The 18,344-nt window shown below is 52.1% G+C and overlaps 1 protein-coding gene across 1 annotated transcript; it reads right to left on the bottom strand.

Moving 5' to 3' along the window:
• Nucleotides 1-86: 86 nt before the first annotated feature.
• On the bottom strand, nt 87-15,635 carry Pdk2 (pyruvate dehydrogenase kinase 2). Its single transcript, XM_008838330.2, has 11 exons — nt 15,379-15,635; nt 13,550-13,691; nt 6,212-6,283; nt 5,589-5,773; nt 3,985-4,074; nt 3,710-3,787; nt 2,720-2,796; nt 2,503-2,601; nt 2,293-2,400; nt 1,657-1,770; nt 87-1,159 (listed from the first exon to the last, which is right to left on the bottom strand). Exons 1-11 carry the CDS (start codon nt 15,494-15,496, stop codon nt 1,019-1,021), a joined length of 1,224 nt encoding a protein of 407 aa, XP_008836552.1. The 5' UTR covers nt 15,497-15,635; the 3' UTR covers nt 87-1,018.
• Between the last annotated feature and the right edge of the window lie 2,709 nt (nt 15,636-18,344).

Below are 18,344 nucleotides of genomic sequence, written 5' to 3'. Positions count from 1 at the left end.
CTAAATGCAGTTGGTCCCAGAGTGCCAGTCTCCACAAGTGCACATGTGGACTCCCCCTCTCCCAGCAAGGCACAGCCAGGCGCCAGTCTCATTTCATCTATTTACTGTAGATGTCACTGTCACCATCCCAGCCAATGTGAGGAGCACACAGCTTTAACCGCTGTGTGCCAAGGGGAAGGGTGGGGCATTGAGGGTTATAAAACTGACTATATGTACATAAAGCGTCCTAGGGCACAAGTCACCATGCGCACACAGTGAGCACAGTGGGGTTGGGATCCAAAGCTCAGGCAGAACAGGGTAGGTGTACACTGGTTGCATGTGAGGTCATGCTGGACAAGGGCTTGGGCAGCGGCAGAAACATCACCACAGTTGCTTTAGAGTCCTGGTGGGGCTGGCGACCTCTGGGCTTCCCAGGTGTCTTTGCTTTAGGAGTGGGCCTTGGGTGAGAACCACTCCCTACTCTTGAGCTCCCAGTTGCAACCTTAATGTCCAGAGTGGAAAAAGGCTGCAAGACCAGGGCCCCAACCAGGGCCAAGGGTGCACCCCCTCTCCCTACCCCTCCTGACACTGACAAAGGACCCAGCTTAGTGTGCCTGTACAGGGTCAGGTAATAAGGCAAGCAGGGCAGACACTTGGAAGGCCAGGGCAATGCAGGCAGTGAGGGGACCCAGGGCCCCTGGCAGAAAGGTGACAGTCCTGGTCTGGGGAGAACTGCCAAGGAGAAGTATACCACCAGGCTGGGCTGTCCACTCTAGGGCATTCCATCAGGTACAGCCATCCCCAACCCTCAGGCATCACAACAGAGACTGGGCTCCAGGGAGACCACCTAGGTGTCTCCACGGAGACAGACTGGCATTTAGGGACCACCACAGACAGGTCACTATGACTTCTACAGAGATAGACCTGGTCATCAAGGAGACTCAGCTGTGCTCTTGCACCCCAGAGAATGGGGAAAGTCCCTGTGGTGGCTGGATCCAGAGGTGGCAGTGTTCTCCCAGGTGCCGGGGAGAGAAGGCCCCTAGCTGACCCGATATGTGGACGTATTCTTGGGCTCCGTGCTGGGCACACACCAGTCACCGGCCTCCTGGATGGTCTGATAGTGGCGCCAGGCAGACTTGTTGTAGACAGGCAGGCGCTCCACTGAATCCGTGGACAGGGCCTAGGGATTGTGGCCATCAGCCTCCTGCTTCCCAGTGCCTTCCCTACTCTAGCATATAACCCTTTCTCACATGGGCCCTGCTAGTCTCCACCTTGACATTATAACCCAGGTCACAGTCATCCCAGCAAGCAGATGCTACCTGAGACACTCCTCCAGGCCTAGAAAGACCTGTGAAAGGGTCTAGATCGTCTATGTCCTGCTCCCACTCATTTCAGAAAGCTGCTCCTTCAGAGGTCAGGAAAGCAAACCAGAGGGAGGAGGCTGGGCTGTGTAATCTGTACCAGTCACCAAGGCACATCCCCTCTCAGCTGACAGACAAGACCCCTTCCTTCCAGGCCTAAGAGTCCTTAATCACAAGCCCTGGACTCCCTGAAATTCCCTTCCGTAGTGGGTTGAGTTTACAGTGCCCCAGCTCTGCTGAGTCTGGAAACAGGGAGGAAGAGGGACGGGATGGGCAGGAAGCTGCCAGCAGCAAACACACCCCTGGTGAGTCTCACCTTGAGATAGATGACAGCATCTGTCCCAAAGCCCTCCATGGAGAAGAGCTGCAAGTCCCCTTGGAAGTACTTGGCATAGAGGCGGGAAATGGGGAGTCCGTATCCAAAGCCAGCCTGCAGGGGCAGGAAGACAGGCTGACGGGCTGGTGCTGGGCTTCTGGGGCCACATCATGAACCAGGGGTGCTGGGCTCAGGGAAGACAGGGATTTCCTGGAGCTGGGATAGGGAAGGGACATCTCTGGGGGAAGATGGGAGTAGGTGGTGGGTGAGAGATCATGGAGGAAGGGAGAGAAGCTGGGCAGGAGAGTTCTACACAGAGACCTGGGTAGTCACAGGCTCTTTGACCCTATTCTGCAAACCTGGGTCTGCTTACTCCATAGGAGCTGGAGCTGGGGCAGGAAGGTGCTGGCAATTAGCAATGCAGCTGGTGCAGGAGAGAAAATGCTGAAGAAAAGTGACAGCTAAGCAGAGGGCAAATGCTCAGCAGGCAGGGGGATATGAGCAGGTAGGGGAGGGATGAGTGGGACAGGAGGACCAGACTCAGGACAGGGGACTGTCACCACATAGCTGTGAGGGTGGAGTATACTTGGGAGTTAAGGAAGCAGGAGCCAAGGGGACTGCATGAAGTCATCTTACCAGTGGGGTGCCTCCAGTGCCAGGCTGGGGGGTGGGGGCTGTGGAGTACATGTAGCTGAAGAGCCGCTCTATCTTCCTCAAGGGGACACCCCCGCCTCGGTCACTCATCTGGGGGACATGGGACATGTGAGGTGCCCTCCAGGGCTTCGTTTTCCACCTCTCACTCTAACCACCCCCTGACCTCCGATGGTCAGATCAAAGGTCACATACTTTGATGGATAGGTCTTCCTCACCCAAGGCCACCATAATCTTGATAGGTGGGAGAGTGAGGCTGGACTCATGGCTTTCCACGGTGGCCCGCATGGCATTCTGGGGAAGGAATGAGGGACATATTGAATTAGAGAAGCCAGTCCTCAAGGGTGCTGCTGAGGCTGAGGGCCAAGGGCTGACCTTGCTGGGCCTCCCCTAAGAAGTGCAGCCTTCTCACCTTGAAGAGTTCAAAGAGCATGTGGTAGAGGTGGGAGGGGACGTAGACCATGTGAATGGGCTGGGTGGCATTGGTAGCTGTGGGAATCAAGACCAAGAGCAGGAAGTGAGGTCACCTTCCAGTATCTTACCTACAGTGGGACCCTGCAACCCTTTCCCCTTCCTAGCAGACACCCCTCCATCTTTCCACAGCTGTAACTGGCACATGGCTGTCAGCCTCCCCCAAGCTGGAGTAGCTAGTGACCCGCAGAAGGCATGTGCTTAGTCTTGCCTTCTTCAGCCTCCTCCTTCCAACTAGGAGTGGGTACCAGCTCTGACTACCCCACCCAGGGGCTGGCTAACTGAACATAACTTTTTTTAAATATTTCATTTATTATTTTTATTTTATGTGTGAGTGTATTGCCTGCATGTATGTGAGTGCACCCGTGTTGTGCAATGCCGGGGAGGTCAGAAGAGGGCTTCGGATTCCCCTGGAACTGGAGTTAAGGATGGTTCGTAGCCACTATGTGGGTGCTGGGAATTGAATCCGAGTCCTCTGCAAGAGCAGTCAGTGCTCTTAACCACTGAGCCATGTCTCCAGCCCCTGAGCATATCTTTAAATCAAGCCACTGGTTCTTGGGTTCCGGAGAAGTGTCCCATCACACACTGCTCCTCTGGTCTCTGTCCTGTCACTCCACATTATGTTCTTCCTGTCACTCACCAAGCTTTGGAAATTATTTGGTATAGTTACCTGTTCAGTAGTTAACAGTCCCATTCTCCAACCTCCCCCAGTATCAAGAATGCAACTTCCATGATGGCAGGGGCCTTGCATGTCTTGTTTACAGGATTTATTTACCAAAATAGTTAGCAGTTATCCAATGAATAGTACAGAGCAGATCTGCAACTCCCCTTTAGAAAGCAGTTCAAGTTCTGATTCCCCAGCTCCCCTAGACTCATCTGTCTCTAACCCACTGAGACACGTACATACACACAACCTCCCTCTCTTGCTTACCATTGACTTCCTGGATTTCCAGGTCAGGTGAAGCCATATAATACTTGTCACAGAGGAGCTTGGCCATGTCATAGGCATCTAAGAGAAGATGGGGTCACTAAGGCCATGGGTGGCTGACCCAACAGGCAGTCCCCTTGGCATTGACACTGTGCATCATCAATAACGCCCATGGCTACATGGCCCCCACCCACTGGGAATAGATCACTTTCTGGCCATGTTAGCTAGGAGGGGTCCCTGGAAGTCTTTGATGGGCCAGGCCTGGGGGTGGGGCTCACCTTTTATCACGTCGGACACGTTGCAGTTGGGGTCAATGCTGCCAATGTGTTTAGGATGGGCTGGGTTGGTGCTGCCATCAAAGATGAGGGCTGTGGGCAGAGGGAAGGGCATTGCTGGCTAGATCACAGGGCCTAGCACTCCCTCTTCCAAATGTCCTGCCCTTCACCTCATCTGGAAACCTCTACAGGATCAGTGGTGACCATCCCCAACTACCCCCAATCCTGTTTCCCTCTAGAGCTCAGGCCTCCTGGAGCCTCTGCAGCCTGCAGGATCCCGTCCAGAGGGTTCTCCCCACATTACACCCCGCTAAATGTAATCTTTGCTTTCAAATAGTATTATAAGACAACTGTCATCATCCTGCTTTTCAATCTTTATGATTTGAGCATCAAGAACTTATCTAACTTACAATGACTATGCTTTGTCAACCATCATAGTAAATCCTGGGAAAGGCGCTCTAAACAACAAACAGTTTTTGAATGAGAATTTTTTTTTTTTTGTCTTTTTTGAGACAGGGTCTCCCTATAGCCCCAGCTGTCCTGGAACTCACTATGTAGACCAGGCCAGCCTGAACTCATAGAGATCCACCTGCCTCTGCCTCCTGAGTGCTGGGATTAAAGGCATGCGCCACCACGCCTAGTGAATGAGAATGTTTTTAAAAAGCCAATTAAAAATTTTTAAAGGACTGACAGGATAGCTCAGCAGGTAAAGGTGCTTGCTACCAAGCCTAACAATCTGAGTTCAATCCCCAGGACTTGCATGGTAGAAAGAGAGAACAAGCTAAGTGCCTACAAGTTGTTCTCTGACCTCCATTTGCAAAAAACAGATAGATGAATGGATAATAAAAAAATTTTAAATGTTTAAAGATGTGGCATATTTTGTGTTTTACAAATATTTAAAACAATGTATTTTGGCCAGGCATGGTGGTACACACCTTTAATCCCAGCACTTGGGAGGCAGAGGCAGGCAGATCTCTGTTGAGTTTAAGGCCAGCCTGGTCTACATAGGGAGTTCCAAACCAGCTGGGGCTACAGGGAGACCCTGTCTTAAAAAGAGCAAATATATAAATTTCAGTGCTGCACATTTGCTTTCTTTTTAGAGTAACTTTTTGATTTTGGGTTTTTTTTTTGTTTATTTTTATTTTATGAGTGTATTGCCTGCATGTGTGTAAGTGTTTTATGTATAAGTGCACCGGTGTTGTGCAATGCCTGTGGAGGTCAGAAGGAGGAGGTCGGATCCCCTGGAGCTGGAGTTACCGATGGCTGTTAGCCACCATGTGGGTGCTGGGAATCAAACCCCGGTCCTCTGCAAGAGTAGTCAGTGCTCTTAACAACTGAGTCATCTCTCTAGCCCCTTGGTTGTTCTTTGAAACAAGTCTCACTATATAGCCCAGTCTGGCCTCAAATTTATGATCTTTCTGCTTTGGCCTCCCAAGAGATGTGCTACCAAGCCTGGATTGAGCCAGTAACACTTAGGCTTCTGAATGGCACCTTGGCCCCTGGGCATAGTGACTGAAAGGGGGACCCCTGCTGTGCTATCAGGGCAATGCCCCTTCCTGGTAAACTCCACCAGACCCCTTGCACTCTTGGCAGCAGCCGGAGCTCACTGTGCTGGTTGATGAGCATGCGGATGGAGATGCGGCTGAGGTAGAAGCGGTCAAGGAAGTACTGGATATTCTGGTTGGAGACCGGGTCATCGCCATAGGTATCCTTGTATTCCAGCACACCCTGCGCCATGGTGGGTACAACATCATTGTGCCGGTTCCGGATGGTGACCAAGGCATCAGTGAACCTGTGAGGAAGGCAGACATTCACCCCCACCCAGGCTCCTTCACTGTTTCTCCTTCACTCCCAACCCCTTTTTAACATCTTCACTGGCTCTGCTCTTTACAGCCCCACAGACACACAGTGCTAACCTGCCTGAAGTCCACCCTTATTCTCCCACCTTTCAATCCACCTTCCAGCTCACAGCCAGAGTGCTCAGATCCTCTGAAGGGTGCTCCCTGGGCACAGGGTCTTCCCCATGTCCTCTTGGCATACTGAAGATTCAAGTCTGCATCTCTTCCAGCAGACCTGGATCTCCCAGAAGCAACCTGTCTCCCCCTCACACTGGACATTTCTGAAAGCAGGGGCTTTTCCTTTCACTCTACTGGCATTTTGCCCCCTGGGGCCCTGACCAAGATGCCTGACTGCACCTGCCTTCCTGTTCCCAACTCGGGCGCTCACTCACTGGCTTAGGGTCCGGTGGTCCTCGGGATCCTTATCCAGGAACTCCATGATGTCCAGCAAACTCTGGACATACCTATGGACAAACAGAAGGGGACATGAGCTCAGCTGAGGCTACACAAGTCTCCCTCTTACCCCCTCAGATGCTACCACGGGTATCACACAGCTGGACCTGCTGACAAGCTACACACGTCTGTCCCATGTCATCTGCTCTGAGTCTCCTTGATGATCCAGTAAGCTGTGCAAGGAAACTTCTCATTTGCTGGTTCCCTTACAGTGCATGCCTTTGTTTTGGAAACCCAGAACAAGTGTCTTAGGAGGGACTAGAGACCATTCCCTCTAGAGGCTGCACAGATCAGGGGATTGAGGCCTGACTGTACCAAAAGGCTTGGTGACAGAGGGCTTGAATATCTGCCTGCTTTGCCTAGCCCTTTCACAGACAATACTGGTACTCCCCACATGGGGCTGAGGCATCTGGTGGCCTATGGGTACAGTTGGGAGACTGGCAGGCACAGGGTCCCTCCCACAGTGACCTGGAACCTGCCTAGGGTACCCCAGTCTAGAAAGATGAGTAGATGTGACCAATTCTGTTGGTGTGGCCAGAGGCTCACTCTGCCCTGTAAAGCTAGTGAGCAGGATGGGTGTGGTGGGTGACCCCTGCTGCCTGCTTTACCTACAGGCCTGGTCAGAGGGGCAGGTCTCCCCTCCACCAGGAAAGAGATGCAAACAAAGAGCACAGGGCCAGTGGGGTCAGCTTCTACATGAGAAGGACACTGTGTTAGATGATGCCAACCTGAGGCCACTGCCCCATGCCTGCTTGACCTATGACTTCAGCTTCCTCATAGACATGTCCAGCTTATAGCTCGTCCTGAGAAGGTAGGAAGTGCCAGTGTCCCTCTGTTCTCTCTGGCAGAAACACTTCCTAGCTTGAGCCCCTGGTGGGGTGGGCCTGGGGCTCAGAAATGGCTTTAGAAAAGATGCCACCACCCTAGGACCTACTCCAAGCTCTAAAGAAGTGGGATGAGGTCTGGAGCAGGACCCCAGCTGGGTAAAGATACAACAAAGACTCAGGCTTCCTGAACACTTGCCACCTAAAGGCTGCCACTGCTTAGGATCTCACTCCCAGAGCTCCACTCACACTATCCTGTGTGTGCATTGTCATTTCTCTTATACCCAGCAACTGCTGCCCTCCATCTCTTGCTTAGACATAAGACAACTGGTTCTGCTGGATCCTAGTCCTGGCTTTTCCATGCCATGCTGTGTGACATTGGGAAAGCCATGAAACCTATCTGGGCTGTGGTTTCTTCACTAAGAAGGTAGGAGCTCTGATCCCTTCTTTTTACTGTAGAGTACTCTGGATGCTTGTGGCTCAAAGTCTGCCACTAGCTGAGCACACCCCATCAACTCTACTACTGCTTGGCTTTTGGCCCTGAGTCATAACATGCTTTAACCCACCTTGCCCTGCAGAGCTGCACTGGGGACAGGAACTGTTTGGCCTGGGGCACCTCCTTGGCCTCCCCAGCCAGTGCCTAGCATGCAGCCTGTGGGAGGAGCTGTCCTTGCTGACTGAGTAGGTCAGGATGGCAGAAGAGACCAGCTTACCAGCTTACCCCACACACTGCCTCCAATCCCTGTCCCCAACAGATACCTGCATCAGGACAGGGCCTCACCTGATGCAGATACCTGTCTCCCTGGACAGGTATGACAGCTGACATTCACTGAGGGACTACTATGGACTGACCACTGCTGCCCACCTGGGCTTGGGGGCTCACATAAAGGCCTAATAGCTGAAGGGGCTTCAAGGGAGTGGGGACTTAGGAGAGAAGCTATAAGTGGGGGGGGTGGTTGCTGGAAGATGGGGCCTTAAGGTCTTCTCAAGGTCCAAGGTGGGTGGAGATGGAAGAGTCAGAGGCAGGAGGTTCTGTACATGGCCAGGAGTGAGAAAGGACAAGGTCAGTTTCCATGCCCAGGCAGGGCAACCCAGTGAACTTTCAAGGGCTTGTCATATGGCCACAGACACAGAACAAAGGGCACCTGGACAGACTGAGAAGGGCAGTATTGGCAGAGTAACTGTGGGGGTACTGTGGAGAGTTCCATCTCTGCCTGCCCCTCAAAGGGGCATTCCCATAGGGGAATAACCCCGAGATCCAGAGGAGAACATGGGAAGGGTTGGCCCTGGTCCTGAGGTCCCCAGGGGTCTGGCCTTCCATATGCCAGCCTTGGATAGAGCTGGATCCTCCAGAGAGAAACAGGAATGGTGCCATGCTGGCTCCTGAGCAGCCACATTCCCAGAGCCAGGGAAAGGGCCAGAAGAGCAGAGGGTGTACCCAGGCAGAGGGTGGAAAAGGGGAAAGCCCTCCTTCCTTGGTGAGATCTGGTATTGCTTTTTTTTTTGTCTTTTTTGGAACAGGGTCTGCCTGTTAGCCCCAGCTGGCCTAAATTCACTTTGTAGACCAACTGGCCTTGAACTCACAGAGCCCCACCTGCCTCTGCCTCATGAGTAGTGGGATTAAAGGAATGTGCCACCAGGCCTGGCATGAGAGCTGGTACTTCGGTTTTTTAAAAAATATTTTATTTATTATTTTTATTTTAGTGTATGAGTATATTGCATGTATGTGTGCAAATGCACCTGTATCATGCTGTGCCCACAGAGGTCAGAAGGTGTTAGACTCCCCTGGAACTGGAGTTTTGGACGGTTGTTAGCCACCATGTGGGTACTGGGAATCAAACCCAGGTCTTCTGCAAGAGCAGTCAGTGCTCTGAACAGCTGAGCCATGTCTCCAGCCCCAAGATCTGGTATTTCTAACCTCCCAAGGTAACATAGCGGCCCCTCAGATCCTTCTGATGTTGCCCTCCATGGGGCTGAATGCAGGCCCCAGGGGAGGGGCAGGAGTAGAGATAGGAGAGGGAAGAGGGTGCAAGTAGTATGTGGGAGCAAGGGATGGCTGAGCAGAGCAGTAAGTGTGTGCATGTGTGTGTTATATGTGTGTGTGAAGAGCACAGGTCAGCATCCACAGCTGCTGGGGACATGAACCAGGCAATGGCAACATTAGGAAGGTAGCTGTTTGCACAGGGAGAGAGGAGAGATGTGTCCCACACCTGGGATGTTTGGGGGCTGGGTGTGCCCTGAACACCATTGGGATGCTCCAGCCCCAACTGCAAAATGAGGCCTACAGCAGGAAGTGTGGGGTGGGAGAGAATGTGCCTTAAAAAAGCTTCAGGAGTCAGTCACTACCACTGGGACTACTCAGCTATGGGTTAGGCCAGGAGGGATGAGGGATGGGCTGGCTTAGTGGAGGCTCCAGAACACAGTGCCTGCACAATAGTGTCTAATAAGTGTAGAAGTCTGTCTCTCTCTCTCTCTCTCTCTCTCTCCCTCTCTCTCTCTCTGTGTCTCTCTCTCTCTCTCTCTCTCTCCCTCTCCCTCTCCCTCTCTCTCTGTCACACACACACACACACACACACACACACACACACACACACACACACACACACTCTCTGATGCCAAGCCTGTGAGCCTTGTACCTGTTTCTCTGCTCAGGACAAGTGCTGCCTGGCTTTCACGGGGTAGGAGTGGGGCTCTTCACAGGCAGGGCTGGGGGTCCACACACCTTGTGAAAAAGTCAGGGAGGTGGTTGAGAGGGTGATGGTCCTAGCCCATACACACAGGATCACATCTCTTCCCTACAACCCAGAGACGTAGTGACAAGAGTGACTCACTGGGTTTTCTGGAAGCCTCTCTCCACCTACCCATGCTTCCTCAGGCTGTCATCCTCCAGAGAGGAGCCAAGGAGTAGGGAACACATCATTCTTGTAGGTGAAACCTACTTTCCCATAAACTCTCATGTAGTATGGAAATCTTCCTGATGCTTCCTCACTGCCCTGCAGCACAGCCCCATACACAGCCTTCCTCCTGTCCCTTCCCAAATGTAGTCTCCAAAATGCACTGCCTGGGTTTGAATTCCAGCTCCAACACCACTCCCTGACTGACCACAGCTCCCCACTTCTTGAACCTCCATCTCTCATGTGGGGATGGTGACACTCATTTGCAAGGGTCACGAAGATTACAGGGTCATCCAAGTAAGCGTGCAGTGCAGCCCTGGCACATAGCAAGTCCTCAGGTGTGGTGCTCTTTGACATCCTCCTTGCCCCTCACTGCCACATTGCCTCTGAAATCTCTACACAATTACATCACCTTTGACACAGAGATGCTGCCACCCAAAGGTATGGGACCATTGCAGGGACTGACCAAGTTCTAGACATGTTCCACACCTCTCAGTGATATGGGACCCTGAGAAAACAGTTTGGACCCCCACTATAGACAAGGAGGCTGAGCCTAAGAGGCCACACTGCTTGCACAGGAGTGTCTACTAAGTCTCAAAGTCAAGTGTGTCACACACACACTGATGCCAAGCCTAGGGTTTTCTCTACCTTTCAGTGATCTCCAAAATACAGTCCCCCTACCTCAGAGCTGACCAGCTGCAAGAGTTAATCAGGCTTACTTCAAACTAGGAATTCTTCATTTAGAACATGAACCCAGACCTCCTATTTGCCATGGACACGTATTAGTCACTACACTGCCAATAGCTCCCTCTGCACAATTTTCTCCTGTGTCCCCAGGAGAGGGTTCTGCTCTTTAATCATCAGACTCAGGCTAGTGGCCCTCTGGCCAGGCTCCCTGGGAAGTCAAGCCCTCTTCTCCCAAAGGCTCTGCCCACCTCCACCACTCCATCATCCTCCTGCAACCTAGAGTTTTTCCTAAAGGAAGAAAGCTGCACTCTCTTACAGGAAAACATCTCAGCCCCATGAGCAAGCTCTTTCTGCTCTCGCTTCAGTCTCTCTTGCTGTGGCTGAGGCCCACTGGCTCTGCAAATCCTCTCAGCAGGCTCTCTTCAAGATGCCTGAAGAACCCCTTGGCATGTTTTCCTCTATGCTGAATCATCCACTCGGAAAGTGTTTTCTCTTGTCTGACTTCATCCCTTCCTGCTGTGTCTTGACATTCCTTCCAAACTTTGAAGGAAGAGTGGAGTCAGGCTAAGCCCCAAGGTGGTCGCTGCTGTGTCTTGACATTCCTTCCAAACTTTGAAGGAAGAGTGGAGTCAGGCTAAGCCCCAAGGTGGTCGCTGATTCACAGGAAGGATTCCGAGGGACCCCCCCTGGGGAGTCATGGGCTGTCCAGCAGCCTCCTGCCCTCCACATATCACCCTTTGGGCTGCTCTAGGACCATGTCCAGGGAGGGGCCTGAGAAGTCCTGTCACAAAGTCACAGACCAGCTGGAGGGGCAGTCAGGTCAGTCAATCAGAGAGACTGGCAGAGGGCTGGGAGAACAGATGGCACCTTCTGTTTCCTCCCCACCCTATGGCAGCTCATTCAAGATGGCTCAGAAGTCCTGGGCCTCCTGGTGTAGGGCTCAGGCAGGGGTGACCTAGTTGGGTCACCTGAAAATCAGATACTGCCCACACCACTTTCTTAACTTGTACTTACAGGACTCTCTCTTCTTTCTAGCTCTAGAGTATCGAGTCTCTCTGTGTATTCATTTCAACTTCCCTGTTTTGTTTGGAAATGTCTCAGTAGGTTGCCCAAGATGAGCTTGAACTCCTGAACTCAAGCCTTCCTGCCTCAGTCTCCCAAGTGTTAAGACAACAGGTGCTCACCCTGCTCATCTTTCTCCATGACTTCCGGTTCAATCAACATTCATTGGGCATCTACAACATACCTGATCTGTGTGTACAACTCTGTCCCTTACTGGAGCTCATCTCTCTAGAATAAGCCAAGCAGATGCATGGCCACAAACACACACAATGCTGGAAGGGCACCAAGGACTCATAGGACCCCTTAGCAGGGGCTGGTTGTAGGGAGGAGTATAATGGTTGCCATGTTCTATCTATGCTTTTGTGTTTCACAAGTGTCAAAATGAATATGTTACATTTCTGCAATGGGAGATGTTATAATCAGTGTTACTTTGATTTTTCATTTAAATAAAACTACTCTTCAGTGCTCACAGATCCTCTCTGTTTGCACTGTACTCTGCCCTGTCTTGGCAGAATTTTATTTTCCTGTGAGACCATGGACTCTCTGTGGGTAGCTGCTGGGGTATATGTGTATGTGCCTGTGCATGTGTGTGCGTGTGTATGCATACATGTATGTTGCTGAGAGCTGAACCCAGGGCCTCATCTGTAGTAGACAAGCATCCTACCATTGACCTCAAACCCCAGTTTTTTGTTTCTTTTGAGATAGGATCTCAGTAAGTTGTTGAGGCTGACCTGAAAGTCATGATCATCCTGCCTCAATCCCTGCAAGCTGGGATTATACCTTTGTAGCACTAGTCCTGGCTAAACTTTTCTTAAATATTTTATTTTTATTTTATGTGTATGAGTATATTGCCTGCATATATGTAAGTACACTTGGGTCATGTAATGCCCACAAAGATCAGAAGAAGGTGTTGGATCTCCTGGAACTGGAGTTACAGACAGGTGTTAGCTGTCACGAGAGTGCTGAGAATCAAACCCAGGATCCCTGCAAGAGCAATCAGTGCACTTAACCACTGAGCCAACTCTCCAGCCGCCTCCCCTTTTGAATTGCTGAGGATCAACCTAGGCCTTTGTATGCTAGGCACAGACATGTTTTACCCCCCAGCTTCACCCCCAGCTGCTGCTGTGTGCTTAGACATAGCACATTGCTGGGAGAAGCATGAAACAAGCTCCTGAGCCTACAAAATCCCAAAGACTAGATTTCTGCCCAGTCACCACAAGAGTCTACTGATCCATGACCAGCCAGGGACATGCCCAGTGACAGGCCCACCCTTGTTTATGTTTCATGTGAGGCTACTGGCTAGTGGCCTCCAGTTACCTACTCCTAGACAGGGCTCTGTGCCTGTGGCTACCTATAACAAACTTCTGATTCTTGTCCTCAGAACTCTTTGTGAAGGAACAGTGTCATCCCTGTACTTAACTGAGTATTTGCACAACATTCAAGACAGTCAGACCTGTCACTTGGATGGCAGAATCAACTCCCTGTTTCTTGGTTTCCCAAGTTACTCTAATCCTGACAGGGGCTGGGGCTCCAGGAGCAGGCCACTGGTTATTGTTGACATTAGTAGTGTGACTTTTGCTCTTTACTGTGAAAGCAGTGCCCTCTTCAATGGACCCTACGTTCCCAGAGAAAGGAAGGTGGTGAGGCAGATATAGCTTGGCGCTTGACCTTTGTCCCTGCTCAGCCGAGGATTCCCATGTGATCTTGGGCAGCTCCCTGCCTCTTGGAGCCTCTGTGCCTTGACTCTGTCCCCAGAGCCCAGGCACACAGTGATGATGATGGAGGGATGATGGAGCGGAAGGGGCCTCACCAGCTCTGCACCAGCTGTACTGAGGGGGTGCCTAGCACCCGGTCGGGAAGCAGATTGATTTCTTTCATGATGTTGGCCAGGCGTACAGGCAGCTCCTGCCGGAGGAAGGTGAAGGAGGTTTTCTCACAGGCATTACTGGACCCTAAGAGAGAAGGGGTGGGAGTCAATGGACAGCCACAAATCATGGAAACTGGAGCACATGTGGGGACTGGGCAGGCTGGATCCCCAAAATGGTCAAGTGACCTACAGAGGGCACATAGCAAGGTAGCCTTCCTGATCCTGTAGTGTGTGAGCCTTCCCCTAACTCTGCCACCCTGGCTGACACTTTGGGGGTGGCATCACCTAGTCACTATCAGCTGAACCCCGACTTCTTGTCAACCATGGCAGGATATCCCTGTGGCTCATTCAGAGTTGTTACAGTCTGTCACCTCACTTTTCTTTCCCTCCTTCTAGGCAGGCACTCATTCTAGGGGATTGGCCTAAGGAGCAGAGGCATCCAGGAAATCCCTCCCTCCCTTCCTGTGCTAGATTCCTATGGCTGCAATGTCTCTGGGGCAGGCCACCTCACCCAGGAGGAGACAATTGGATGCTAATGTAGAATGGGCCCTGTTAATGACCATCTGTGAGGCAAATGGAGACCTTGATCCAGGGTCAGGATGGACAGGCAGTGGAAGAGTGAGTAGTCTTGGGGACCTAGGGTTCAAATCTATGCTTTGCTTGGGTCACTCAGGGTATATCAACACCCTTCTGAAGGTTTCCCCACACAAGTGGTCCAATCTCCTCCAGCTGCGACATTTTGCTGGGGGCTGGAAGTGGGCCCTGGAGGATTTCCTACATGGGCAAAGCTCAAGACTCAAACAGAGCAAGGAGAAACAAAGGTATGTGCTGGGGAAACAGGTGCCCTATGTCTTGGCTGACACCTCTCTGTCCTCCTCCTGTCTGTGATACAGCTGTAACTAAAGCCAACTCTTCAAAGACCTGGACCCACTCCCATTCACCAGCTGGCACCGGGGAAATGCCATGTAGACAGGCAGGGCCACACAACGTCTGTATCTGCCACGTTGGCACAGCTTTTTCTCACCCCAAAGCCACCTCTACCTCCAGAACACTGGTAATGGGTGATCCTTAGGAACTCAGGGTTGGCCATGGAAGGGTGCAAGCCACCTGACCACCTCATGGTAACTTGGGCCTCTGCCCAGCTAGGAACAGGCTGCCAGGCATGAACAGATTTGATCTTCAAGCGTCCTTGCCCAGTGGGCAGATGCAATGGGTGGAGGCTGACCAGTCAGGGGCGCTTCTTCTGTTGGCACCTCCTTCTCAAAGGGCCCCTTTCCCTTCCCAGCTGCCCCTGGAATTCTCTGCTGTTCCCTCATTAGCACCCCACTCATCCAGCAGAGCCCATGTCTTCTTCCAGATGACTGAACCTCCCACCCTGCCTTATCACTCTCATCAACCATCACACCCCTTGTTTACTCTTGTTCCCCTACTCTTAGTGGCTACGTCATTTCCCCACTAGTCCTATAGGGTCTGGATGGGGTCCTACACCCTCCCTGCCTCTTACTCTCCAAGACCGCTCTCAAAGCCGGGGAGGGAACCATGGACCCCCGCCTTTTCCAGCCCCCCATTCCTTTTACAGTGCGGAGGGGGCACCCTTAACTCCTTCAAAGCCAGGCAGGCCTTCCTCGCCGCCGTTAACCCTTCCAGCCTATATGCTTGCAAGCTAGCCTTGGAGCCACCCAGATCCTCTCCCCCGGTGTTAACCCCTCATAGTCAAGCTCCGTCCTCGTTGCCCAACGCCCCTCAGTGCTCGCCTCCCTCCCACTCCGTACCAAAGTCTAGAAATTGCTTCATAGACAGCGGGGACGGGGAGAACTTGCTGAAGTGCTCGATGTACTTGGGCGCCCCTGCCAGGGACGCATTCTTCAGCAGCGCCCGGACCCAGCGCATGGCGGCGGTGGCGGTGGCGCCGCGGGCTCGGACTCGGCTCCGGCTGCTGTCCCGGCGTTGGCGAAGGCTCACGGCAGGACCCGGCTTGGCCGGGCCGGGAGACACTGTTCGGCCGCCTCCTCCCTACCCTTGCCCTGGGGGGCGCCTCTAAAGCGCAACCAATCGGCTCGTCTCGGTACTCCGACGACGCCAATGGCCACGCACAAACAACTCTGGGAGCACCAATAGCCTTGCGCCTCGGCACGTGGCTTTCCTCTGGGCCCGCCTCCTTAACCAACCCCGCGCTGGAGGCGGCCTGTTGTTTTCCGTGGAGGCACGTAGGGCCCGCCCCCAGCCGCCAACTACCCCGACTTTAAAGGGGCAAGCCCAAGGTTGACCCTTTCTTCCCCAGAGGCCGGCTAGCCCTTCCGGTCCTCCGCTGTTCTTGCCAACCTCTGGCTCCTTCCCAGTCTCTCACTCTCCAGCTCCTTCTTTTCTCGCCCTGTCTCTCGTCCTCCCCAAAGGCACCTGTTTTCACCTGTCCTGGTACCTACCTACTCTCCCATAGGGGCTCTAGCGGCTTCTCATTCCACACTGAACATTTGCAAATCTTAGAACCAGGATACAAGCCTGTTCTATTCTGTCCTGTATGCGTGCAACCTACGGACTTCCATAAATATCCAAAGTGGCCCAGGAAAAGGTGGCGTCTTGTTTTTTCGCTTAAACATTTAGAGGAGTGTACCGCAGAGGGAGAGCACTTGCCTAGCGTGCATGAAGCCCTGGGTTGATCATCAACACTTGAAAAATAACAAAAACGCCCAGAGTCAAAGCCCTCAAAACTAGCAAGAGGTGGAGGCAGCAGCTACAGTCAGTGCAATCTTAAGAACTTTTATTTTATTAGTTCTTAGCTCATTTAACTGAAAATAAAATTTGGGCATCTAGCCCAACCGCCTGAGAAGGAAACCTTCTGGGCACCAGGCTTCCTAAAAGCAAGCTTCCCCCAACCCTGTCCCGGGGGCCCCTCCCGGCCCCCAGGTGAGCCTGGTAGCCAAGTCCCTCTTCCCCACAGTCTCTTTCTTGAGAAACGTCATGCGCCCTCTTTTGGTAGATCGTGGAATGTTTTCCACTCTGGGCCTTCAGAGACAGGCCTCTTATCTTTGCTTATTGATGATTCAGTGGTTGACCCACCCTTACCACGCCCCTGATACAGGCTGAGCTTTGTGCCCACTTCCGGAAACAGCGGCAGGATCCAGGATTGGCCTGTACCAGGGCCTGGTGCGACAGGCCTGTAATCTCATCCATTCAGGAGGCTTGAGGCAGAAGGATCTGGAGTTAAAGCCCACCCCGGGTCTGTAGCTCATAGCTCAATGATATTTTTCTAGAAGGCGTGAGGCCCTGAGTTTAATCCTCAGTGCACACACATAGTAATAACAGAATGCAATTGTAGATAGTACAAAAGAAGGCATCACAATGAAAAGCATAATGCTGTGTGCCAGGCACTGTTTGCCCAGATTACCTCATTTAATTCTCAAGAAGTGAAGACAAACTTGGTAAGCATTCTCAACTACAAATCTGGCCTTGTTGCTTATCCACTCACAACCTTTCCACTTGTTATGGGAACCTTTCCAATTGTCCCCAATATCTGCTTTGGCATGGCTTGCCAGATTCATGGTAACACTCTCCCCTGCTCAACTCCCAGGACTGTCTTCCTGCTGCCTTGACCCAGCCTCTGATTGCCAAGCCAGTGCCAATGCTATCTTTTTTGTCAGGATTATTCCTCTTAACTTCTACCTATGCTTTAGGTCTCAGCTGCTTCATCATCTCTTCCTCTGGGAAGCCTTTGCTAAGCTCCTGGTCTGGGTGCTGGGCTCCCTTCGTGCACCTTAGGTCTCCTGATCTTAGCAAGGCGTGAGAGCTTTTCACAGTGAGTGGTGACAGCTGGTTCATGGGTCTTCCGGATTGGACTTCAGCTTCAGGTGGGCACAGTGCCTGACATTTAGTGGGGAAGACAAAATGAAAAAAGGTTGGCAGAGAGATAAGCTCCTGACCTGTGAGGGAGGATCCCTAGACATCCACTCACCAGGCAATTAGGAAGTGATGGATGACACAGGTGAGCAAATTTTCAAAGACCAGGCAGAGTATCTGAGATTATCTATATTTGTATCTATGTGTAATCCTAAACCAGCATGAGGTGCACATCTGTAATCCCAGCACTTGAGAGGAAGAGGAAGAAGGGATCAGATGTTCAAGGTCATCCTTAACTACAGTGAATTTGAGGTCAGCCTGAGCTACATGAAATCCTTTCCTCAACACCCCCATCTTTCAACACCCCCCCAGAGGGAGAGGGAGAACGTGTATGTGCATCTCTCTTGTCCAAGCAAGAGTTCACAGGAGCCAGTAGGTTGGTCATGTGAAGCTGGCCACAGAGGGGTGTAAACCTCCCTATGACTTAAGCTATAGGTGGCTATAGGATGGGGCTGAGCTGGGTGTTGACAACCCACATATGGTTCAGATGAACCCCAGGTATGGTGAACCCTAGATTCTGGTAAACATGAGGTCATTGGATTCTGAGAATTTAGCTGCTCTGATAGGAGTTGGGGTTTCCCCGGAGAAGTAGACGTTTCATTGTCAGAGTCAGTGACTGTGCTGGATAGCTTTAGTGTCAACTTGATACACCTGGGTTGAGGGAACCACAATTGGGGAATTTCCTCTATTGGGCTGTCCTGTGGCCATGTCTGAGGGGCATCTTCTTGATGAGTGATGTGGGAGGGCCCAGCCCACTGTAGGTAGTGCCACCCCTGGGCAGGTGGGCCTGTGTTGCATAAGAAAGCAGGCTGAGCAGGGGCCAGGGGAGCAAGCCAGTAAGCAG

This window comes from Nannospalax galili, unplaced genomic scaffold (genome assembly GCF_000622305.1).
Source record: "Nannospalax galili isolate Female #2095 unplaced genomic scaffold, S.galili_v1.0 scaffold95, whole genome shotgun sequence".
Lineage (NCBI taxonomy): Eukaryota > Metazoa > Chordata > Mammalia > Rodentia > Spalacidae > Nannospalax > Nannospalax galili.
The sequence above is the reverse complement of the archived record's forward strand: the minus strand, read 5'-3'. Positions and strand labels throughout refer to the sequence as shown.

What these genes read in the sequence shown, in the direction of transcription:
- Pdk2 (XM_008838330.2), bottom strand. Translation starts at nt 15,496, where the DNA reads ATGCGCTGGGTCCGGGCGCTGCTGAAGAATGCGTCCCTGGCAGGGGCG. An exon ending in GAAGCAATTTCTAGACTTTG is followed by an intron (nt 13,692 to 15,378) that starts GTACGGAGTGGG and finishes CTTCTCTCTTAG; the next exon opens with GGTCCAGTAATGCCTGTGAG. An exon ending in CATGCTCATCAACCAGCACA is followed by an intron (nt 4,075 to 5,588) that starts GTGAGCTCCGGC and finishes CTCTGCCCACAG; the next exon opens with CCCTCATCTTTGATGGCAGC.